Source organism: Vidua macroura, chromosome 25, assembly GCF_024509145.1.
Source record: "Vidua macroura isolate BioBank_ID:100142 chromosome 25, ASM2450914v1, whole genome shotgun sequence".
Lineage (NCBI taxonomy): Eukaryota > Metazoa > Chordata > Aves > Passeriformes > Viduidae > Vidua > Vidua macroura.
This window is the reverse complement of record NC_071595.1, coordinates 2304359-2328880: the sequence shown is the minus strand read 5'-3', so window position 1 is coordinate 2328880 and position 24522 is coordinate 2304359. Positions and strand designations below refer to the sequence as shown.

General features: G+C 55.2%; 2 protein-coding genes across 17 annotated transcripts in view; both read right to left on the bottom strand.

Annotated features, from left to right (window-relative positions):
- The window catches only part of MACF1 (microtubule actin crosslinking factor 1), a 135892-nt gene that overhangs the window by 28115 nt on the left and 83255 nt on the right, over positions 1-24522 (bottom strand). For all 16 annotated transcript variants that reach the window (XM_053998724.1, XM_053998731.1, XM_053998730.1 and 13 more), the window contains 7 exons: positions 22957-24428; positions 4232-4393; positions 3934-4104; positions 2763-2929; positions 1638-1797; positions 893-1219; positions 123-207 (listed from right to left, as the gene is read on the bottom strand). In XM_053998724.1, the coding sequence (XP_053854699.1) occupies positions 123-207; positions 893-1219; positions 1638-1797; positions 2763-2929; positions 3934-4104; positions 4232-4393; positions 22957-24428 (2544 nt within the window). The remainder of the gene's footprint in view (positions 1-122; positions 208-892; positions 1220-1637; positions 1798-2762; positions 2930-3933; positions 4105-4231; positions 4394-22956; positions 24429-24522) is intronic.
- LOC128818926 (microtubule-actin cross-linking factor 1, isoforms 6/7-like) lies at positions 6666-10998 on the bottom strand. The gene has a single exon (XM_053998735.1). The coding sequence runs from the start codon at positions 10336-10338 to the stop codon at positions 7162-7164; it is 3177 nt and encodes a 1058-aa protein (XP_053854710.1). The 5' UTR covers positions 10339-10998; the 3' UTR covers positions 6666-7161.

The following is a 24522-nucleotide window of genomic DNA, read 5'->3' as shown; positions in this document are numbered from 1 at the left end:
AGACCTGAGGGAGAAAAGCCTCCACCCAACAGAGCATGGACTTCCCAAGGAAAAGCATGTGGAGGATGGATTCCCAGACCCCCCACATTTCCCAGAGCATGCTGAGATCTCCTCTGTGTTACCTGTGGTTTGCTTCAGGAGAGCTTGTCCATTTCTAATGGCTTGGTCCACGTTCTTCTTCCTGTTCACAATTTCCTCATTCAGAGCCTGAAGAAAAAGGCAAATTTGGGTTATCCTGCTGCAGGCAGGTCCTGCCAGCCAGAGATGCTATGGGGGGGGCATGAACTTCCCTACTGAGCACAGGCAGGCTGGACAAGCCATCTGAAAACTGTCCAGTCATCCTGCTATGGGAATTATTGGGATTTTTGGGACTCAAAGGCCCAAATCTCAGAGCAAACCCAACCCAACCCATTGGATCTGTGTCACCAAAGGACTCGCCCTTGTATTAGACAGAACCTCACTCTTGAAAAGAGCCTGCACAGCCTCAGGGAGAGGATGCAGAGGCTTCCTCAGTGGCCAGCCCAGCTCCAAAAAGCCACCAGACTTTTCCAGCTCTCGGTTTTGGAAACAGCATCCAGCTTTCTGAAGGCACAGGGTGGCCAAGCTGGCTCAGACACTGTTCACAAATCAAACGAACCATTTGAAGTTCCCCCACCTCAAGAAACCCATTTTTTGGACAGGGAGGGGGGGGCCCACAATTGTTGTTTATAACACATGAAATCTCTTTACACTCCTCTCCAAGCCTCACAGAGACCCAGCAGCAGAACGAGCTTCGCAAAATTAAAACCAGGCCAGGAACATAAACAAAACCAGATAAAATGCAACAAAACAAACAACGCAAATATGGAATAGAAATAAACAAAAAACAAAAAAAAAAGAAAAAGGGAAATACCAGCTGGTCGGCATGCTGCTTCTGCAGGACGTCCCGTTTGTAATCCTTTATGGACACTGAGCCCAGCTTGTCCTCCACCTCAGCCAGCCAGTTGAGCACTTCCACCTCCTCCTCCCCAAAAAGCCTGGCGTTGGCCAGAGCCTGGTCCAGCAGTGCTGCCTTCCGGCCGCACCGGTCCCGGACCTCGCCGTAGCGGCTCTGCAGAGCCTCTAACTTCTCTGCCAGCAGCCTCTGCTCAGCAGCACAGCTCAGGGAGGACAGCGACTGCCCGACCCCCAGTGCCCGAGACACGTTGGTAGCGTGGCTCTCTATCTCTTCCTCAAGAGCCTGAATGGTGGAGGGTAGAATGGACAACAGAAAGGGGGAAAAAAAAAAAAAAGAGTGGAGAATGAGGAAAATGAAAGAAACGCAACGTAAAAAGGGGAACGCAACAGTGAACGTAACTGAAAAATGGAGGAGACATAAAAGCCACCCGTGAACGGGCAAACTGAGTAGAAATTAAAAAGAAACACATGAATGGGAATGTTTTTTTCTATCCAAAGCTGCTGGGAGGTGCAAGGACATCGGTTTAATGTTTAGCCACGCGGATGGGTCAGGGCTTGCAGCCTTCTCTGTACATAAAACAGCCTGGATAACTCCTCCAGTCCTTGTTTGTGCCAAAAATCCTCTCTGGTTGTGGTGGAAACAACCACTGGAGCGGGACCTGACTCCAACCACCTCCATCCTGCTCCTGCACAGGTCCTACCTTGTGGCGGCTGATCTGCTGCTGGATTTTGGCAGTCTGGGTACCAATGGGCTCAGAGTTGGCCAGTTTCTTCTCTGTCACCGACAGCCAGTCGGACACGGGCTCCGTGGTTTCATGGAACTGCTTTGCCAGCACCAAGATATCCTCCAGCTGCTTCTGCCTATAAAAAGTAATCATAAAATTAGAAGGAAATAATTGTTCAAGGCCGGGTTGGATGTGGCCCCGAGCGTCCTGGTCTGGTGGAAGGTGTCCCTGCCCTCAGCAGGGGGTTGGAACAAGATGGTTTTTCAGGTCCCCTCCAACCAAAACCAGTCTGTGATCCTTTGAGTCAATGAAAACATTAAGGAGCAGCTCCCAGTTGGAGCCAGGCACGGGAAGCAGCTTCAGGTATTTGGAAGAAGCAGCTCTGTTCAGAGCAAGGTGAGACACCATTGTCAGGCAAGCCACAATGGCAAAGATAAAAATCAATGTGGAGGAACTGCAAAATAAGCTTTTCCTGCAGCTGTGCCTTTCGTTTGTTGCCCTGTGAAGGTAGCAGAAGGGCTTCCCCATTGTGCAGCTTTTCATGAAACAGTTTTGAGATGGAAAGGACCTTAAAGATCATTTAGTTCCATTTGTTCCATCCCTATCGCTGTCTTGCAGATCCCTCAGCTTGTGGCCAGGCTCTTGGTCCTTCAGAGCTTTTGGTTAGAGACAATCCTGGATGGACAGTCCTGGGTGGACAGTCCAGCTTGCTGGCAATGATTAAAAACATGGAGAAAGGTCCAATCTGGCCTCAGAAGTGACTTCATAACCTCAAACACCAGTTTAGGTAGAAATAAGTAACTCATATAAACAAGGTTCTGGCAGCATAAAGGTGTCAACAGGATGTTGCTAAACGTTAAAGCTTACAGGAATAAAAATAACATCCCTCCCCTGCAGGGAAATTATTTAATCTCAGCTCTTCCCTGCCATTGTAAACCACTGCTATCAGCACCAGCTCCCAGCCAGCCTTTGATTCCTCATGTTTTCCAGCTGTTTCCAGGATGTATCTGCACCGAAATCTCCGCCAGCTTCCCGAACGCTGTCACCCCAGGCTCCGGGGCACCACAACTGGTGGGATGAGCTGGCCCCAGTGCCTCTCACCTGGCAGCTGCCCTGCCCAGCAGCCCTTCCCAGCGCCGTGCCAGGCTCTCCAGCTGCCCCACGATCTTGTCCCGGTCCGCGGGCTCGGCCGACTGCGCGATCCTGTCGCCCTCCGCCTGGATCATCTCCACCGTGGCTTTGCGATCGTCCAGGAGGCGCTGGAGCAGCTTTGGGGAGGCAAAGGGAGGGGGGAAGTCACCAGATTGGGGCAGCAGAACCAAATCCAGCCCTTGGAGGGGTCAGATCTCTAATTGTGGCCCAGAATTGCTGCCAGCACTGGGCTGAGACCGGGCCCAGCCCAGGGGGGTGGCTCTGCCTTCAAAACCAGTTCAAAAAATTATAGAGTTATATTATATTGTTATATTATATTACATTATAATAATCACATGCTTTGATTTGGGCAGCCCTGAAGTGGTCAAGCAGCTGGACAGGGTGATTATTGTAGGTCCCATGCAACTGAACTTTCATTTATTCTATTCTATTCTATTCTATTCTATTCTATTCTATTCTATTCTATTCCATTTTCCTTTCCCTTTTCACTTTCCCCTTTTCTTTCCTCTTCCCTCCCTGTTCCCTCTTTTACACTACTCAAGATGCAAACCACTTCTGTGCCACAAGAGTTTTCCCAGTCTTTCCCACCAACCCCCTCCAAATTATCAAGTTTTTAACTTCCACTTGAAGCACATTTCCTCTTCCAACCTCCACACGCCGGACCAAGCCTGGGTAAGAATTCATTTCTAAAATATTTCCCCATGACCACACTTGACCTTCCCTCCTCCCACTCGCAGGGCAGGCGCCGACCCCGGTTTGTTATCTCAGCAAACACCGGCACACCTTGGGCCCGCTCTCACACTTTGCAACATTCCCTTTGTCCCAACACCCAAACCAGGCCCTGCACCACCACCAGCTCGCTCCTGACACAGCAGAATTAGCAGCACAAAGCAAAACTCAGGGCTGGAAAAACACAGCCAACCAGCAAAACCAACTTCAAGAGGCAGCGGGACAACGACAGCGATGGAGATCATTGAGTGTGGGCAAACTGTTCATTACACTGGGATGTGAGGAACTGAGATCCACCAGGAGAGAAGCACAGACATCCCAGCTGGACCCCCAAAAGACTGTCTGGTTGTCCTGAGCTGCCCTCCCATAGAGCCATCCAGTGCTCACTCACCTTCTGCTCTTGGATCTGGGCTTTCACCACCTTGTACTCGGCAGAGGGAGGTTTCTGGTTGGAGATGAGCTCCTCGGTGTCTGCCAGCCAGCTCAGCAGTGGCTCCAGGGCGTCCTGGAACTTCCCGCAGTGCAACAGGGCCTCCTGCAGCTGAGCCACTCGCTGGGCCACCTGCAGCCCAAAAACAACCCCACTGCAGTGTCAGGCACCGGCACCGGAGCCTCAGCTCCCTGCCCGTGATCCCCTCCTTTCCCCAGACCCCAGAAAAAGCAGGGACAGCCCCTCCCCATGCTCCCACCTTCTTGTTGAGGGTGTTCCAGCGGGTGTTGATTTCTTCCATGTCATGCTCCAGCCCTTGGACATCACAGTTTTTCCCGGCGCTTTGGATGAGTCCCTGACCAACTCCATTGACTTGCTGCAGCTTTAGCTGGAGGGGATCCACTTGCTCCTTCTGGAATTGCTGTGGGGTGGAAAAGGTGGGAGAGAAAAGGTGATTTATAAGCTATGAGCTGCTCTTCCAGCCGCTCAATCTTTCCATGGATACTGCAGGCTTTCCTCTCTAGGGAAGATGCAGTAGCCACTTGCACTGATTTTATTGGAATTGTGCAAGTTTGTCTAAAACTCCTCCCTTGCCTTGACCTAGTGACACAGATGTCACAGGAATCTGCTGGTTTGGAGCACAACTCAGGGTCTATCCACACCCACCTCTGGTTTTAAATGGGTAAATCCCATTTTTCCAAGCACTGGAGTGAGGTAAAAAGAGAAAACTGAGGAAGAAATGAGAGCATCGGCTCCGACTCACCATCAGATTGGGAAATAATGCTCCTGGGGAAAAACCCCAAGCAATTCTCACAGTGAAGCTATTGAGAACAGAGACCTGACATCATATGAGTTTTGTTAACCACAAAATTACAGGCAGCGAGGAGCTCGCTGTGTTTCGAAAGACAAAGGCAATAGGCAATTAATGTGCGAGTCGTTTACCACGGATTTGGCACGGTCCTGCCTGGGAATCCTGTGGGGAAAAGCTTTCTAAACCAAAAAAGATTTGATAGGGAAGGGGGAGGAGAGCGAATGAAGCTCCCCATTGTCAGGAGAGGCAGCAGGGAGAATCCTGTTTCTCCAGAGGAGATAAATGCTCTTTATCAGAGCTGGGGATCTGCTGGAACCACACGCTGCCCGTGCACTGTCCCTCTGCAGTCCTTCCCTGCCGGCCCCAAGGGACAAGCCTGCCCTGTCCCCCACAGCAAACACCCCAAAAATAGGGAGCAGATTCCTGGCTCACTCTGCTCCCCTGGCCCAGGAGCCCATGCAGAGCACGGGTCACCCTGCAGCCGGCGCTGGGCAGGAGCAGAGCCCTTGGCCCTGTCACGATGTTTTCCCGTTGGGAAGCAGAGGGGATGGCAAGCAGCCACCTGCTCCCTGTGCCCAAGAATTCATGGGCACTGCCTGCACTGAAAAATTCCCACTTGGATGCAAGACCTCCCCCAGCAGAGCAGCAGCTCGTGGAGGACACGGCTCTCTGCGCCTGGCAATCGCTTTGCTCCGGAGCAGCACGAAGCAAAACCCCCTAAAAACGCCAAAATCCCCCAAAACACACAGGCACAGCTCCCAGCCTGAGCAAGAGGCACTGCCTTGACTTATCCTGCCTCATTTCCAGAGGAAAAAAAAGCTACTTTTTCCCAGCAGAGCTCAGCAACCAGAGGGCAGGGAGGTCCCTCCAGGACATGAGCAAAGGGTGAGCTGGCAGACACTGTCCAGAGCTGTTTGCTCATGGAGAATTCTGCCACGGTTATAAGAAATAAACGGGGACTTGGAATCACCAATTCCCGGGCTGTTCTCCTGTTACTGTTTATATATGGAGCTGCTGGGTAGAAGAGCCAAACCCACAAAAGGATCAGGCTGATAAGCCTGGCATGCCAGGCTGGTCCGAGCTCTCTGCGTACTGCAAAACAAACTCCAAAGGAGCCAGGCAGGGAGGGAGCCCTGTGGAAAAGCCTCGATGACCCAACCAGGGGTACCTGCAACACAGGTATCAGCCAGCCTGAGAGCCCGATGCTCCCTGAGGAGCCTGACAAAAATAATCCCAGCAACAGCCTGAGGGTGAGTGCATCCAACACACTTGTTTTCCTTTGCTCATAAAAGATTCCAGTGATTTAGCTCATTAACCTCACTGTGACTCAGCTTGGAAACAAATATTTAATGACTCCCCTTTGCTGTGGAGCAAGGTGTCCTGCCCTGGGGACGAGCTGGACAGACATTTTGGGAGAGCAGAAGGACATCTGCTCCACCACACCTCCTCCTCCTCACTCCCAGAAAGGTTTCCCAAAGCATCCGCTTGCTTTCTGCTTCCCTCATCTCCCTTAACCCCTCTGCTGCTGGATGTGGAATTCCAGGAAGCATCTCCAGCAATGCTTGGAGTGAGGGGAAGGTTTGTGGGGTTAACAATCAGAGGTGCTGAACCTAAAATAAGGATCCCCCCGCTGAATTTCAAGCAACAGACAACGATTGCAAGAACCCAATGGTTTCTCCCTCACCCAGGTCCCCTCTGGGTGTCCCAGCCTGTGCTCACGTGGACCCCCATGTGAAACCACCTCTCCAAGCCCCTCCACGTGGTTATCTCAAAGGGGTGGTACAGCCCAAAGGATGAGTAATTGCCACCAAATCGGGATTTTTGGTGCTGACTAACTTCTGATGTCTCCTTAGTGATATTTCTCCTATTCCAGATGGCAGGAAATCAGCGCTCGGCTGTGGGAACTCCAGCACCGAGGTCTCTCCAGGCAAGAGCCACGAGCAACACAAATCCCCGAAGACCAGAGAGAATCTGAGCCCCTTCCCAAGCACCTTCCACGCCTCAGCACCTCAATGCTCACAGAAAAAACTACAGACAGCGATGACTGCACGGGACAGGAATTGCTTGCACTTAATTCATTTTACAGGTTTCTCTTTCCTGACATATTTTCTGCTTCAAAAATGGGAACTCCCTGCCAGGAGCCAGCGAGAAGGTTTTTCTAAAGTCCGTGATCTCCATCTGAGTGACCATAATGTACTTTAATAAGCCAAAAAAGTGTAAGTCAACATTTCAGGTCATCGAGCAGCGAGAATCTTTTGCCTCCCTTACTTACACAATCACACAATTCCCCCCCTCCCCGTCCCCCAAAAAACTTTTTGCCTGCCAAATTCAAGCCGATCTCAGGAGGGAGAAGGCTGTTTGGAAGCCCAGATCGTGCGTTACTGAGTGGGCTCCCACCTCCCACCCATCCCTGGAGTGCAAAATAAAGCGATTTCTGTGCCTGAAGCCCCGGCTGCGGGAGCCTGAGCAACAAATACCTCGTTATCTGGAACGAATCCATCTGGGAGAGCAGGGGGCCCTTCTGCCATGAGAGCGGCGCCGAGGGGTCCTTCCGTGCCCGATGTCCCCTCTCCCTCGCTGGGACAGAGGGCAAGGGCACCCCCACAGCTGTGGGGACGGAGGGGGCCCCTCAACACAGCCCTGGGGAGGGTTTGTGCCCTGGGTGCTGTGGCAAAGGGTGTCCCCAGCAGCTCTGGGGTGGTGGGACCTTCTGGGAGGGGTGAGAAGGCACCAGGGGGACCCTCCCAAGCTGCCACCCCTGCTGCAGGTAAGCTCGTAACGGGGTCGTCCTCCAAAGCCACCGCTTCAGCGGGCAGGTGCTCCAGGATGGGCGGCACAACCATGATGGCAAAGTCATCTGTATCCCCCAAGGCCACTACCAATGGCACGGGGTCACCGCTGAGGTCCCCGGCACCTGAGGAGAGTGGCTCGGCCGCTGGTGGTGGCACAGTGGCAACAGGCACGTCAGCAAAGGGTGGTGGGGCTTCCAGAAGCTCCTCCACCATCAAGGGCATGGCAGTGGTGGCGGCTCCTGGAGGTTCCTCAGCATCCATGGTAGGATCCCCAGTGGCTGGTGGCAACCCCTGAGCCTGAGGCTCCAGGACAGCCACATCTCCTGCTGAAAGTGGGTGGGCTGGAGCAGAAAGCTCCCCAAAATCCCATGGGATGGCAGGCCCTGCAATGGACAATGTGCCAGGAAGCTCTTCAGGGGCGGCTGGGCTGGCAGGACATGGGACCTCCCAGCTGGGGGCAAACAACAAGTCCACATCTCCTGGCTGCAGGATGGCTGCTGGTGTCCCCCCGTGTGTGACAGCCACCTCTATGGGGCACCCCTCTATGTGGGCAGCCCCTTCCAGAGACAGGGCACGGCCCAGGGAAACCATTTCCCACGGGGGGTCCTCAACAGGCACTGGGAATGTTGTCGGAGCCTTGGAGCCTGGCTCTGATGCAGAGCCAGCGTGGAAAGGCAGCAGAGAACCACAGCAAACATCCCCACTCCCTGCTGGATGAGTCCAGCCCTCAGCTCCACTCCCTGATCCCAAATCTGTGGCTTCATCCTCAGAAACCAGTTCTGGGACATCCCAGTTGGCGACCTCAGTCCTTCCAGGCAGAAGGTGATGGGTCCTGAATGGATCCATGGCCTCAACGCCAGCCTGGCTGTGCCGTGGGGGGGACCCCAGCCCCTCCATCGCTGTGTCTGGAGCTGGGGGCTGGCAGGGGGACACTCGGCCAGGACAAGTCCCCTCGGAAAGCAAGTCTTGGTTATCTTCACCCCACCCCACCGGAGCACTGGGGTATCCATCTCCTCCCAGTCCAGCAGCTGGATGTGCCCCTGTGCCAGGACATGGCATCCCACCAGCCACAAACTCCGGGTCCACCAGTGGGTCAGGATCAGCCTCCCCCACCAGCGCTGGGGAGGGAGGGTCCAGGAGGGACCCCAGCCCTGCCATGGCCACGGGGCTGGGGGAGGCCCCTCCGTCCGAGTCCGTCGGGGTGACAGCCAAGGTGTCCCTTTCTGAGAAGGGCTCTGTCAAGGGCTCCAGCGTGCTCAGCACCTGTGAGCTGCAGGTGACATCAAAGTCCTCCAGATCTGACACAACGGCAGAGTCCGAGGCGCTGATATCCAAGGGGGCCCTGTGCTGACCCCCTTCAACCACCAACCTGGCCAGTTTGGCCGAATCTGGGTCCAGCCCCTCTGAGTCCATTGGGGACATTTGGATCTCCAGGCAGCTGGGGACAGCTCCATCACCCCCGTCCTCATCCAGGCACTGCTCTTCCAGCTCCAGGAACATCTGCACCGAGTCTGTGTCAGACAGCTCGGGGCCCGTGGGGCTGGTTGAGCGCTCCAAAACTGGAGCAAAGTCCTCAACCCCACATTGCACCGCCACGTCCTCCGTGCAGCACGCGCCGCCACCACCCCCAGGGGACGTGCAGGACCGGGAGGTCCCCGGGCTGGGGGCAGAGCCATCCTCTGGAGCTGTGGATTGTTCCCTTTCTTCAGAAATATCTGCCAAGCAACAGCTCCTCTTCTCCTCTGCCACCAGAACAGCCTTTCCTCTCTCTGACAGCGTCGCCTCCTCCCACTCCTCCATCATCACCCAGCGCTCGTCCTCCTCAAATCTCAGCTCAGACTCCGTTTTCTCCCTGAGATTGGAGGTGATGAGAATATCCAGTCCCGTATCCAGCAGCTCTTCACTAAGGCACGGAGAGAGGTTGACGTTCTCCACTGTAGAGTCCGACTCGGAGGCCTCCAGGGTCTCCTGGTGCCCATCGTTGAAGTTCCCCCTGATGAAATTCTTCCTGGCTCGTGGCCAGGTGGCACTGGGGAGCCGGCGGGCCCTGGCCAGGTCCCTGACACGGCTGTCACCGGCGTTCAGAAGGGCCTGGCGCTCGTCCCGGGGACCACCATAGCCATCCACGCTGAACTGCTTGGCCGCCAGAGCCTCTGCCGTGCCAGACGACTTGGAGACGTGCTCCAGGGTGAGAGACTCCGACATGGGCTCGCCGTGGTCGGGCTGGCCCGGCTGCTCGGCGAGCATGGCACTGGAATCCCGCTTATCCCGCAGGGAAGGGTTGGAAGCGCCCGCCTCCGACACCTCGCTCAGCGAAGCCCCCATCCTTTCCGCGAATTCGGTGAAGTTGGGCGGCATGAAGGACTTCCACGAGCGCCGGTTGACGTTCTCCTTCTTCTCGGGGTTCGGTCGCCTCTTTGGCGGAGCCGGCGCCGGCTTGGAGACGTCGCTGCTGAGCTTCAGCTGGTCGAAGATGACTCGCTCATCCAGCTTTTTGGGTTCCGGCGGCCTGGACTCGAAGACATTGGCAGCTCCCAGAGTCCCGTTGCTGGATATGGTGCTGCCATCCCCCTTGCCCAGGGTGCTCTTGGAGAGCTGGTTGAGCTTCGATCCCTGATCGATCTGCTCGTTAATTCTCATCGTGTCGTATATCGATCTCTGGGGCACGTAGCAATCCTCTATATAACCATCCTCATCCTCGCCCTTCCCCAGGCAAGTGCGGTTCTGCCGTAAACAGTCTGGCCGGCTCAGTGGTTTGCCCATACTCTCGTCCTTATGGATGACGGAACCACCCCGGCAACCTTTCGCCCGCCACGGCAGGAAGCATCACACAGCCAGCAGGTCCCAAACCCTAATCCCAAAGTGACACTACGGGGATGGCAAGGGGGACCGGCAGCACCGCGCCGGCTCAGCAGCCCGACCGGCAGTCCCGAGCAGTGAAACAACCCATCTCATCCCCCCGGCCCCCCTAGAAAACCCCATCCATCAGCGGATCATCCAAAATCCAACAGCTCCGGTAAAATATTCCAAGCGGTTTGCAACAGAAAGGGCGGAAGAGTTTGAAGCTCTTAAATTATCCCGTCTGTCCTTCTTTACTAACAAAGGCACTGCTTGTCCCGGCGGCTCCCGGCTGGCAGTGGCGAGCGGCTCCGCGCGTTTTCCGCCCAGCCCCGAGCGCCGTGGAAGTCCAGCTGGTCCGAATTAGCCTCTCCCCCCGACTCTCGTGTTTTCATTTGAACCGAGCTTGTCAGCGGATATTCGTACAACTTTAAACACAGGAAGTTCTTCATTCAGGGCAAACTCGGAGGTTTCCTGTCTCAAAAACATGATGGCATTGTCGCTGCCGTCACCTCGCCCGGTGCCACCGGCAGTGGCGGAACCCCCAAAATCCAGCCGGTGGGTGCGCGGCGGTGGCGGCACGGCCGCGGAGTCCGGCGGTGGAGGAAGGCTGCTGGGTCTTCGCTTTTTTTTTTTTTTTCGCTTTCTCCCCAGGGGAAAAAAAAAAATTGGCTATAAAACGCATCCAAAAATGGCAAAGGGACGGAGCGGGATGGAATCCCCTGAGTTGCCTCCGGGAGCCGACGGGGGGGACGGAGAGCAGCCGCGGCTGGAGGCGCGCTGTTGCCGCTGCTGCTGCTGCTTCTTCTTCCTCCTCCTCCTCCTCCTCCTGCTGCTGCCGGCCCCGCTCGCACTAACTTTCCCGGCGGCCGGTGTCGGGCTGCGGCGGCTCCGCGCCACCGGGCGGCCCGGCCATGGCGGGGCGGGGGGCGGCGGGGCGGGCGCGGGGCCGGTACCGGCGGCGATGCGGGGCGGACCGGGGCTGGGGACGGGGCGGGCACACACACACACACACACACCCCGGGGCCGCCCTCCCGTTCCCCTTCCCCGCCGCTCTCGCCCCTTTTGTGCGCGGCTCAGCGGCCGGGCCGGGGGCGGGGGGCTCCGGGCCGCCCCCGCGGGCAGCCCCCGGCCGGCGCGGCGGGATGCATGGCCGCTGCCTTCCTCCTCCTCCTCCTCCTGTTCCTGCTCGTCCTCCTCCTGCTCCCGGCCGCCGCCCGCCCGCTCTCCTTCCCGCCGGCGGAACAAAAGGCCGAGCCGCGCAGGCCGCCGCACGCCCCGGCCCCGCCGCCGCCGCCAGCACCGGCTCCCGCGGAGCTCCAGCCCCGGCGGAGGGCGGGGGGACGCGGGGGCGGGCGGGGGGCGGCGCCGCGGGGCGGGGCGGCAGCGCCGGGGCCGCCCCCTCCCCGAGCGCCGCGGTGCCTCCCGCACCCCCCCCGCACCGACCCCCCCACCGGCCCCGGGAAGGGGGGACCGGAGCGCGACCCGGCTGGGGAGCGGGGGGGATGCTCGGTGGCAGCGCGGGGGTGGTCCCCGCCCGCCCCGCCGGGGACGGCCCCTCCTCCGGGGGGAGGCGGCAGCCCCCGACAAAGAGCAGCAACGCCCTGGCTCGGCGGCGGCTCCGGCTCCGGCTCCCACCGCCACCGGCCCCGCTCCCCCGGCCCTTTGTCCGCTGTTCCCCGAGCCGGCGCTGGCAGGGAGATGGCGACCCCCCCCACCCCCCCGCCACACATCGGGTGTCCCTGCTCCTCACAGCCGTCCTCGCACAAAGAACCGAGTTTCGAATTCACCGCAGAAACCCACCCGAAACACCCCCAAAGTACCGATTTTGCCTTCCCCCATCGCTCTGCCAAAAAACCACCTGGCAACTTGCCACCGTTCCCCTCAACCACTGTAGGCTCTTTTCCTAAAAATCATGATTTTTATAGCCCCAGCTCTTGGGTAGCATCCTGCTCCTCCCATCCCGAGTCCTGTCACCCTCTTTTCCTCCCCCAAAACCCTTGGGTTTAAGAGATGGGGAACATTGGAAGTGGGGAGGGAGGCAGCCCGGGCGCGTGAATCACCGCTGCGAAGTGATGCTGCGGGAAGTCACAGACTTGGGAGAGAAAACAGGAGGGTTGGGAACAGCCTCCACGCATCTCCAGGCAACAACCCGCCCCACCAGCCACCCGGCCTGCTACTTTGGGATGAATTATGGCATCGGGATAAAAATACAAGGTGTTTAATACAGAAAAACGTGCAGCGTTGCACTCCAAAAGCACCAACACCGGGAGAATCAGATCTCGGTCTGTCCCTTGCTGTGCCACAGCTTCACCAAAAGCCTTCCCACCTGGCCGTGGTGAGCCACAGCCAAGGAAGATGAAATCCCGAATATTTTTTGATGCACTGCCATCCTGAAAACACTGAGGCTTTGCCAAAGTCATGGTATGGTGTGGTGAGAGCCCAGCTCCCACATCCCCAAGCTCTCAGACCCTGCATCCCCACGTCCCGGCACCAACTGCACATGCAGCAGCTCCAGCACCACATTCCCGAAGCTTTGTTTTGCTTTGGAGAGATGGGAACGGATGTTTTGTGGAAGGGGAGGGTTTGGGGGAAATTGCCCGTTAAATGGCCCGAAGTGCTCCTCAGATGGAGATTTTTTGCACAGTGGGAAACCTTCAGAACCCTTTTTTTTCCACCATCAAATATAACCAAGGAAAAGAGCGGGAGGCAGGGAGGGAGTGGGGACCTGGGAGGGGATTCCAAACATCCCCCAGGGAGCCCCTCTGCCCATCCAGGGCATGTCCCCTCCACGTCCCCCCGAGCCCTCCTGGACAGACAGCCGGACATTCATCCCTGCAGCCTCCTCCAGCCCCAGCTGCCAACACTGCCAGAGTGTCCCAACGCCTGGATTTTTCCCCTTGGCGGGGGACACCGCTGCTCCCGGTCCCTGGTATTAATCCAGAGCAGCTGAAACAACAAGAGGACAACGGTTCCGTGCCAAAAACGCCGCCCCGGCTCCTCCGCTACCACCTTGGCCGGGAGCTGGCGGAGCTGCACCGTTACCGCTCCGGGGCCCCTCCGCCAGGAATCCCAGGCATCCGGGCTGGGGCGAGGAGGCTTTTTTGTTCCACTGCGAAGAAGGAACGATCCCTCTCGCTCGACGTGGAGCTGCCCCGTTTCACAGCCAGAAATTCTTTTCCCATTTCCTCACCGAATCACGTGTCAGGAGCGAGCCGAGTCTTCCTCCGACACATTCCCCCCACCACCAATTTCTAAAAACCATTAGGGAAGTATTGGGCAGGGACGAAAGCCAGTTGGAAACCTGCTGTTCCTGGCCCAAAGATCCCGGCCACAGCTCGTGCAGGTTCCTCAAATCACAGCTTTAAGCCTCCAAGTGCCACTCCAGCGATGGGGACAGGAGCCAAACAGTGCTGGGAATTGCAAGGTCAGGGCTTTGCTTGAGCTTTGTGTCGGTGCAAGGGATGGATGTGGAAGGACATGAAGGTCCTGCCTGATTTTTGTCCTTTCTGATGTTTCCAAGTGATCACCAAGACCCCTCACTTGGCTTTTGCTCAGTCCCCAAACCTCCCGCAAACAGCTCCTGTCACCCAACCCAGACCTGGACCTGCCCCAGGCCACATACTGAAGATTAAACACCCTCAGCTAAAACCCACCCAGAGGCTTTCCAAGACCTTCGAGCATCCCCATTTGTCCCCTGAACCTGCTGGTTTCAAGCTCTCCTCACATGGCCACCGGCCCTGGCGCGTGGGGACGCGCGCTGTCCCTGTCACGGGCTGATGTCACCCTGTTTATGGCTGTGCTACATCCTGCCACCTCTGCCACCACTGTCTACATGGCACAGCACTCTTTGGAAACCAATGTATTTTTAGCTTTAAATGTTTAAAATACATTTAGCAATGTATTTTTTCTTTTAATGCATCTCAGCAGCTGGAAGCAAGGGACCTGTGTTATGTGACGAGCAAGAGAGCTCAGAGGCAGCTCAAGATCTCTGATGGATGGGTCATTTATGAGATCAGGGTGCAACCAAGGGTTTTCTTCACTTTCAAAGCTTCTTTAAACTTCACCTTGGTGCCCTTCTGCCCTGGGAGTGCAGGGTGGATGGAGGAGAGCTCCTAGCACTATGAGCTTTGTGCCTACAGGTCTTGCTGACCATGTCATAAAATCATAGAATAGTTTGTGTTGGAAGGACGGGAAAACTCGTCCCACTCTCTGCTCTGAGCAGGGACACTTTCCAGGCTGTTCCAGCCTGGCCTTGAGGGATGGGGGAGCCACAGCTTCTCTGGGCAACCTGTTCCCTGTGTCTGACATCGTGTGGTCACTGTGTCCCCCCTGTGTGACCCCACGAGTGCCACCCCTGGGCTGGGACACTGTGCCATGTCCAAGCAAGGCAGAGTGGATAACCCCAAGTGCCTCCAGCCCAACAGAAGGACTGAGGGCGCATTCCACCCTCCCTCAGACACTGCAATAAAAGCACAAAGCCAAATCAAGCACACACAAAATCTCCCTTAGAAACGGCGCTTTAGGTTGCGCTGGGATTTTTAGCAGAGGATTCATGTTTTTTAAAGCCTTTGCTGCGTTTGTCAGAAGGTCAGAGGGACTTCTTTCTTTCCCTCTCGCTCTCCTCCTAACTCATTCCTTTTCCCAAATCTTTGTGATTGCCATTCCAGCTCCTGATCCAGGCAGGAGCACTGGGGCTATTCCCACCCCACTGCGCTGCTCTGGGTGCTCCCTGATCCCTTTGGCTCACAGCTGACTTCAAACCAACCTCACATCAGGGCTCTGCCACCACTCAATCCCTCTTCAAAGGCTACAGCTGCTCGGGATGCAGGGAGCCAGCACATCTTTAAATCAGCCATTTGGTACCCGGAGCCTGTTCATTCAGGACTCTCCTCCACAGGGCTGTGGGAGGAAACCTGGGCAGGCTCCGTGGGGGTCTGCACCTCCACGGGGAAAGTTTTAGGAAGAGGTTAAAATCCAAACTCCCAGAGAAACCTCCTGCACTTTGGATGCTCAGCTGCAGTGAGCGGTATGTAAAAAAAAAAAAAAAAAAAAAAAAAAAAAAAAAAAAAATTAAATTTATTTTGCTCTTCCAAGAGTGCAGGAGCTGCGCCACAGTGCTTTCCCTGCAAGGCAGCTAATATAGATGTTGGTATAAATAATTCTCCTGAACGAAGCCTGGAGCCCACGTGTTACAGCAGAGCTCAGGCACAGCCCCACAGCACTCAGCGTTCCCATGGAACCCCCAGAGCGCCCAAAAACTCCCTGAGATGGGACTGTGAGACAAGGGTAGAGCCCCGTGCCAGCGCCCTCGTGGCCAGGAGGTGAAAGCTGCTGAAATGCCCATTTTTGTCCTCAGCTGCTCTGTTTCCCTGCAAATTGAAGCACCCTGGGCTCTCTGGGCATCCCACTCCCACCCCACAGCCCACGAACTGCAGAATCTGCTCCCCAGAGCAAAGGGGGACAGGAGGGATGGGGTGAGTAAGGAACTGTTCTGAGGCTCTTTAGGAAGTGAGGTAAGTGTGTTATCATCCTGAGAATCCTCTGGATGGGAGACGTCTAAACCACTCCTTCAGCAGGAGAATTGGCAATTGTTCTTGAAAGGCTGCAGCGACTAATCCAAGCCTGAGTCCTTCCCTGCTTGCTCCAGACCCAGTGGCCACAGTCCCTGCCTTCCCAAGCCTGGCTTGGATGCTGTGGGTGATGGCAATGTCCCCACAGATCCCCCCCCTCCACTGCATCCTGCCAGGACCAGGCTCCTCTCCCTCCTCTGCTCAGCCCTTGCAGACAAAAAGCTTCCCATCTCCTCCTCTCTCGGATCCTCAGCTCTCCTGGTCTTATGCAAAGCTGGTATTTTTAGTATCTCCTGGAAACACTGTGAAGTGTCATCACCACCAGCTAACGAGTGCTCGGGAGAGAGGACATTCCTCCGGCCATCTCCCTCGGCTCAGACCTGGCAGGGTCACCAAAGCATCTGCAAGTGGGTGCCTTTTGGAGCACTGACCCAAGGCAGCTCCTGAAAGGCGCCATTTGATCACAGCCTGATTGTTTCACGGTCAAGAAAAGAAAAGGAAAGGAGGAGGAGAAAAAAAAAAAAAAAAAAAGCGCTATGGTTTGTTCGATCTCAGCAACTCTTGGCTTAATTTGCTCTTGTTCTCAGGATCAGGGAAGCCTCTGCTGACACGTCAAGGTCAAAGCCCACCCGTGGTTTGCTGATGAGCCAGCACACCAGCAGCATTCCCTCTGGGAAGAGGGAGCTCCAGGGGTACATCTGCTCTCCCCTCACTGCTAAAATTTACTCCCAAGGAGCGAGGAGGCTGCCAGGGCCACTCATGCTCCTGGGCAAGCACAAGATTGCCAGGTTAGAAATGCACCCAGCCCCACCAGGGCTCTGCAGCTTGGGCCACTCTCCCCAGCCAGGCTCGGTGACAGCCCTGTCACCCAGCACAGCCCGTGCTTATCACCCCCATTTATCATCCCCTTCCCCAACGAGGGGAGATGGTGCCTTTAAGGCAGCTTAACAGCTGTCAGAGAGGAGGCATTTCTGCGTGTGCTGCTGATGCTGAAAATACAAGCCAGAGATACTTTAAGTAGGTCTGGAAAGCGTTCAACGAGAAGACACCGTCACGCAGCCTGTCCCCACTCCCAGCCCGGTCCCACCCAGCTGCTCCCAGCTCCACGACTGTCGGGAGCCGCACGCATTCCTCCGGGGGCACAGAAGGGTTAAAAATACCCCGGGCCAGGCTGGGGCACAGCAAGTGGCAGAGTGTCCCTTCCCTGCCACATCCCATTCTCAGAAACCCACCTCCCCTCGCCCACCTGCCTGGGGGCTTGGCTGTTTGATGGGGTGTGGAGTGCCCAAAAAAGCCACCCCGGAGGCGTGGGCTGGGTGCTCGGGCATGGCCTGTGTGACCACTTGTCCTGGCTAAGGATCGCTCTTGTCCTGCTGCCTGCAGAAATTAAGGCTTTGAGTGTCAATACCTTGTGACATCAGCACATGGAGTCACTCCTGCCCTCCAGTGCAGCCTTGCAATCCCAAAATGGGATGCTGCTTTTCCTCTCTGTCCATCCTCTGCTCTCCTTAGGAGGGCTGGAATGAGGTGATCTTTAAGGTCCCAACCCAAACCATTCTCTGATCTTCAAGAGAATCTCTGCAGTGGCAGGAGCAGAGCTAACAGTCCCAGGGAAAACCACAAAATCACTGAGGCTGGAAAAGACCCTCAAGATCACCCTACACAGGAAGGTCACAAAAAGCCCCTTGTGCATCCAGGGACCACAAGCATCAAACCTAAATGGGCTAAAACTTCTGGGAAAAAAACCCAAACTCTGATCCTCCTGCAAAATATCCTCGATGAAACACTGCAGGATGCTGGGCAGTGCCCATCCCATCCCTCCCTGCCTCTGACATCAATGGCTTAGGAGGTCACAGCAGTGGCAGCCCCCTCTCCAAAACCATCACCCTCAGGCAGTGACACCCGGGAGAAACCCTGGGACACAAGGCACTGGATACAGGCACCAGGGGCACAGTGGAGTCAGCTCCCTGGTGGAAAGGTTGGGGGAATTACGAGTCATAAAGGAAGTGCTGAGAGAAGTTGACATCCCCCAGGCAGGAAGGGGGGCAGAGGAGGGCACGGGAGCCGGCGTGGGCTCCCCAGCCCTGGCTAAATGCTGCCTTCTCCCAGGAGCAGGGTCAGACAGCAGCACTGGAATGGCCAGATGAGTAATTCTGGTTTGGGCCTCACTCAGTGCATCACCACTCCTGGGATTTCTTTCCTGATTTTTTTTTTTTCTTTTTAATTGAAGCACACCAAGAGGGTGCTGGAGGCACAACGGCTGCGCGGGCCCTGGCCGACCTGACCTACTCTAAAATAAAGCAGTGAGGCTTCAGTTATTGCTGTCTAGGGATTCTCCCTCCTCCTCTTCATCATCCAACATTAATTCTTTATTGGTGTGACACAGCACTGCCAGAGTTCACCGCATTGAGCAACTCCAGTTTCCAAAAAGCTCCCCAGGAATGCCAGGAGGAGAGGCAGGATCCCAAAATCCCATCTCTTCCCTCCGCTGCCTTGGCTAAGCCATCACCCACTGAAGGCTGGATGCGGGAGGACCCCTCCTGCTCCTCCCTCCTCTGCAGGGTGGGGTTTAATTAACTCTGGGATAAACAGCCCGGGCTGTGCCAGCTGCGGCAGGTCCTGGCTCGCCACATTCCTGTGCCGTGCCCCAGCGCCACCGAGCTCAGCTGTGGTGACAACGGGAGCCACCAGCCCACGGTGTCCAGCCAAGCACAGACACATCACCAGGTGTCCCCCCACCTCAGCCAACTGCACCTGCACCCACCCCAAAGTGACGGTGACCTTTGGTTGTGTCAAGTTTGATGCTTTTTTTCCCTTGGGTTTCGTTTTGGGGGAAGCGCTCCAGATTCTTGCAGGAATCCCTTCTGGCTGTTGAGCACAGCTTGGGAGGAACGCAGGGTTGATCCTGCTCTCATCTTCCTCACAGGGACAAAGCAGAGCACCAGCAAAGCAGAGCACCCTGGCACGTTACAGCTGAGATTCTTCCTGGAGGAAATGGCCACAGAAGCTGTGGCTGCCTCATCCCTGGAAGAGTTCAAGGATAGGTTGGACAGGGCTTGGAGCAACCCGGGAGAGTGGAAAGTGTCCCTGCCCCTTCTCACTCAAACCATTCCATGATTCCATGACCTGGGGTGGCACCAGGATCCTTCACTCCTGAGCACTGTAAGGCAGAGAGCCCAAAAATCCCTGCCAGCTGACCCAGGGCTGAGCCTTAATGCCATGAATTTTGTAGGTGAAATGTGACAACGTCAAGAGTTTGTCCAAAAACAACACCGCGAATCAAAGAGGGTCCCAGCTCAGATCTGCCAACGCCAAGCACAAGCCACGCTTTGAAACCCAAGTTCAAAATCCACTGTGTAAAAGATAAACAAAAGCCAAGCTTAAGCTTGCTTAGCCAGGAGGCCGAGCTACCCCAGCACAGATGTCTCCCCCAAAACACCCAAGAATTTGATTCCATCAGCTCTCCATGGCCCAGGCTGATGGGTGCTCTTTGGCCAGACAGGACAAGCCCATGCCTGGGGCTTTCTGGCACCTCTGCTCCCAACCAGCAAACCTCACCTCTGATTCTTCAGCATGTAAAGGAGGATGAGCCACTTGCACTGAGCAGCACAAGCTTCATCCCATTAGTTTCACCATTTTTGGGGTGAAGAGTTCTCACTCAGGGTCTTCCAGCTGATCAGGGGTTGCTGATGATGGAGACAAAGCCAGGCAGAACCCCCCTATGCCTTCACGTGAGTGACCCCCCCCCCCCCCCCGGCTCATCTGTACCTGGGGAATCATTTCCCTGGGGAATTCTGATGTTTGCCAAACTGAATCCACAGAGCTGTTATGTTTAGAAACATCTCAACTGTAGCTCACTTGATTCCAGTCATTAAAATGTAATATTAGTGTAAGCTTTGAGAAACCTGAGCTGACAGCAGAGACAGTGGAGGGGGAAGAAGTGCCCCAGCCTGGAAACTCCTACGAGGTGCTGGTGCCTGGCTCTTGTCCCTCGTGCTGAAGAGCCCAACTTGCTGTGTGAAGCTCAGCACAAAGATTCTCCCGAATTTTAACACCTTTTTACACAAAACAGAGGCTCCTCAGAGAGGCAGCAATGGAAGGAGAGCCACTTGGGTTAAACTCCTGCTGGAGATCAGGAGTTAAAGATGAGGTTCCTTTGCTCTGACAGCTTAACATGAGCTAAACCCATGTTATTTCTTCTGTGGCACAGCTGGATCCGAAGCGATCCATCGGGATGTCCATATAAGCACAGGCTCCAAACCACAGAAATGCCTTTCAGCTGCACTTGATCTCACCAGAAAACTCAGGGCTGAATTCGATGACCCCTTGAAGTCTCCTCCAGATGGCATTTCTTACAATCCTGCTACAACCAACCAGTCCCTGCCTGGTTTCCCCACACTCCCAGAACTCCAGCTCCACCCTGGATCGTTGTCCTGGCTCCTGATGGGAGCTGGTGAGGACCAGTCCCTAAAATCACATCCACTCGCTGAAGCAAAACCCCTCCTGCAAACAAAGCTTCCCCCTGAGCATGATCCGACAGCTGCTTCCCAGCCTCCTGCCTCGCAGGAACCCGGCCAGGAGGAAAACTTACAGCAGGAGAGGGCTCATCCATCCCAAAGCCAGGATTAGTCCCTCTGTGACCTGGGAAAGGGGCTGGGGGGATAGAGAGGAAATGCACAAATGGCAGCTTTCCAAAAGTTAAGGAGGTTGTGGCCTTTTGGGGAAAGAAAAGGGAAAAGAAAAATACATGGGAAGCTTCAAATATGAGCTGCTTCCAAAGTCATCCCTTCCCAGCCTCCACCAGAGCCTTCAATGTATCTTCTTTATTAAAATCTGGACACAATGAGTCCAGAAGTGCCCACCTTTGTCAGGGCTCTATTGGCAACTTGCCTGGAGCCCCGGGGCCATGCTTAATTTGCATCTCATTTACACAGATGTTCATTAAAATTAATGCCTTAAGACATAATATCTGCCTGCATTTGAGCCTTCTGGACAGACAGAGCGCGACCGCTCCCGGAGAGCCCCCGTCACCCCATCCCTCACCCCATCCTCCCCCCGCAGCACTGCCAGCATGAGGAGCTCCTCTGCTCCACCAGGACACTCCGGGCACGCCCCTGGTTTGCAATCCAAGGAGGGCAAGAGTTGTGATATTGTCTTAGAGAGAGAATTTGTTGGGAAATAAAAGCCTGGCGCAAGCAAGAGAAGCCCCCCGAGCTCCCCACAGAGCACGAGCCAGGCTTTTCCACGGCTCTCCCTCCAGTCCCTGCTGATGCCCTTCCACGTGCAGATCAGGGTCTGGGATTGTATTCCCCTTAGGTAGGAGCAGAAGGTGAAGCTTTGCCAAGATCAGCTCCGCAACCTTTAGGATTTGTGTAAAAATCCCTGGGGATGAGCCGTGCACGGGAGAAGCGGAGGAGAGGAGGAATGAAGGAATGCTGCTGCAACCACCATTGCTCCATCCTCCACTCGTGCTTCATTCCCAGCCATTACACAGCAAAACCTTCCCACCACTGCTGCAACTTTCACTTTCCCACCCACAAAGGCCCCAGCTGCTCCACGTGGCCTCGATGGCCAGTGGATGACTCTTGGTAATGACACCTCAGACCCCCAAACCCCCTCGGCCCAGGTCACCCATGCCTTAAGGGGTCATCCTCAAGGTCACTGAGCTGTGGGCCACGTGCAAACCCCACGGTGGGTTAAGCTGCTCCTGCCCAGTCTGGGTTTTGTCATCGTTCCTAATGAGAGCTGCTCAGCCTGGAATAATCCCGTGTTCTGCAGGAAAGGTTCACTGATTTTAAGGACTAAAACCTCCTTTTTAGACCTATTTGCTCCAAGTGACTCGGTGGTGTTTAATAATGAATTTAAATCCTTCCCATTGACATCAGCTCAAAGCAAAGTGCCCAACACAAGCAACACCATCAGGTGAGGTTGAATTTGCCCCATAAATACACTTCAGCTTTTTTTTTTTTTTTTTTTTTTTTTTTTTTTTTTTTTTTTTTTTGATAGGCAAACCCCAAACCAGAAACACCCTGTCCTGGTGAAGGTTTCACAGAGCTGCTCAAATGGTGGAACGGGATCAATTAGCCATGAGATGAAAAGTAAATGGCTGTAAAACTGTCTCTCCCTCCCACCCTCCCATTAACACCAGGAAACAAGCAGCCAGATGTAAATCAGCCCAATCATCAACTCCTGAGCACATCAGGAATAGAAGTTTCACAGCAAGAGGATTTCTAAGCCGTGTTAATGTAATTAATGTAGTGTAACAGCATGACCCACCATCATAATACTGTACAGAAATATATCAAACACACTTCAACTCTTCCCTCTCTCAGTGCTTCATGCAAGCCTTGATGCTCTCCATCAGCTCCTTGCTGGAAATGTGAACAGCCACATAAAACTCCACCTTGGTTTTATTTCCTGGGCGCACTCCTTGTCTCACAGTTTATCTGTGGCTCTTTTTATACCCAAGGATCCCAAAATGGATGTAATGCGTGACCCAGATGGAGTGAACAACAAACAGGAACAGTGGGCCAGGCAGAGCCACACCTACAGGATGATCTGATGTGGACTAGACTCTCAAACAGTGCAAATTCACAGCTCAAGTGGACTCAAACCCCTCCCTTCCTCCCCAAAATCTAAATGCCACCCACCTCTACCAGCCCACGAGGTGCTGGCATGCCAACATCACACGTCACCAGGAGAACAGGGATTTTCCTGCCAATCCCAGAATCTTTCCACACCTTTTCACCACAGACTATCAAGTCCACCAGCAAGATTTCACATCCTCCAGAGCAAGGACGTTTCAGTGCAGACCCACTCACAATCACAGCAACAAAAACAACGGAGACGCCGCGGCTTGAAGCCCACCAAAAAAAAAAACCAACAAAAAACCACAATGCCTTCCACAACGCCAAAAACCACTTCAAAAAAAACAAAGAAACAACCCCAACCATCATGGAATCAAACTTACCTTGAAGTCTGCCAGCTGCTGGTTGATGGTTTCCACCTCTGTCCCCACCACCCACTGCAAGGCCTCGTTCTCCTCGGCCGCCGCGGTCATGTGGCTCAGCTCCTTCAGGCGGCTGTAGAAGTCCTCGACGCGGGCCAGCGTTGTCTCCACCTGCTCCTGCCGGTTCCTCCCCCTCTCTGTCAGCTTGCTGCACTGCTTGTTCAGCGTCTCCAGCTCCCGCTTCAGCCCCAGCAAGTCGGGGCTGCCCTCGTCCTCCAGCATCTTCTTGCACTCGCTCTCGGAGGATTCGATGTCGCATTTCAGCCGGTGGAGCTTGCCCAGGAAGGCGCGCACGTCCTCGGCCTGGGACTGGAGGCTGTCCGAGTCTCTCCCGATGGGGCCCATGCTGTCCAGCTCATCATCCAGATCCGCCAGCTGGGAGAACATCTCCCTGACCCTGCTGTTGAACTGGCCGATCCCTTCCAGCTTGTTTTCCATGAGAGCACAGCAATCGTTGACTTTCTGCTTCACGGCCTTGAAGTCCTGCTGAGCCACCTCAGCTTGGCTTAAGAGCTGGGAGCAGTCAGATCCATCTGGAGCATCTTCTACCAGACCTTGAGTGAGGTTTTTCAGATAATCCACTTGTGGCTCCAGGGCCTGCAGCACCTCCTGCTGTGCCCTGAGCTTCTCCAAATTCTTGTTGCTGCAGGCTTGTGGCCCCAGGGCATCGTAGATCTCCAGCTGGTGCTTGGCCCCTTCCAGCTTCTTCTCGATGTTCTTGAAGCTCTCCTGGAATTCCTTGAGCCTCTGGGACATTTCTTCAATGGAGCCAGTCTTGGTTTGCAGCTCTTCTGTGATGGCATCCATCTTCTGGTTGATGCTGGCCTTCTCATCCCGGATGTCATCCTCATCCGTTTGGGAAGCATCAGTCAGGATGTCAGCAGCACTGTTGAGCATCTCCAGCAGGGACCGGCGCTTCTCCACGTCACTCAGCATGGCCTTGGACCTCAGAAGAGTGGCCTCCAGCTGCACTGGATCCAGGGTTACCTCCAGCTCTGCCATCCTCGCCTTGCAGTCCTCCACCCAGGGCAGGAGATCATCGGCGTGCCGCTGGTACTTCTGAGCTTTCTGCAAGCAGTCCTTGAGCTTGGAGTGCCTGTCAGCAGCCTGCTTGCTGAGCTCCTCCCAGTGTGTTTTCAGGCTGACCAGCTGGTTCTGCAGAGTGGTCTTCTCCTCCCCAGGTTGGACTGAAAGCAGCAAAGATTCTCCCTCGGCCACAATCATCTCGTAGGAGCCGCTGTGTTGGTTGAGGCTCTTCTGGAACTCTTCTTGCTCCTGGATTTGGCCCTGCAGCCTCTCCAGTTTAGCAGAGATCGGTTGGCTCTGGGCTTGCTGGCACCTTTTGTCATCCAGCCAGGTCCTGAGTTCATCAAACATGTGCTGGAACTGCTGGGAGCTCGCGAGCGCAGTCTGCAGTCGGTTCATCCGGTCGGCTGGAACAGCAATGAGATTAGAAGGCGACAATTAAGCTCAAATCAAATAAGCGAAGTGCAATTATTTAAAATCATCTCAGATGCACCAACTGTG

Coding starts and splice junctions, on each gene's coding strand:
- LOC128818926 (XM_053998735.1), bottom strand. CDS start 10,338: ATGGGCAAACCACTGAGCCGGCCAGACTGTTTACGGCAGAACCGCACT.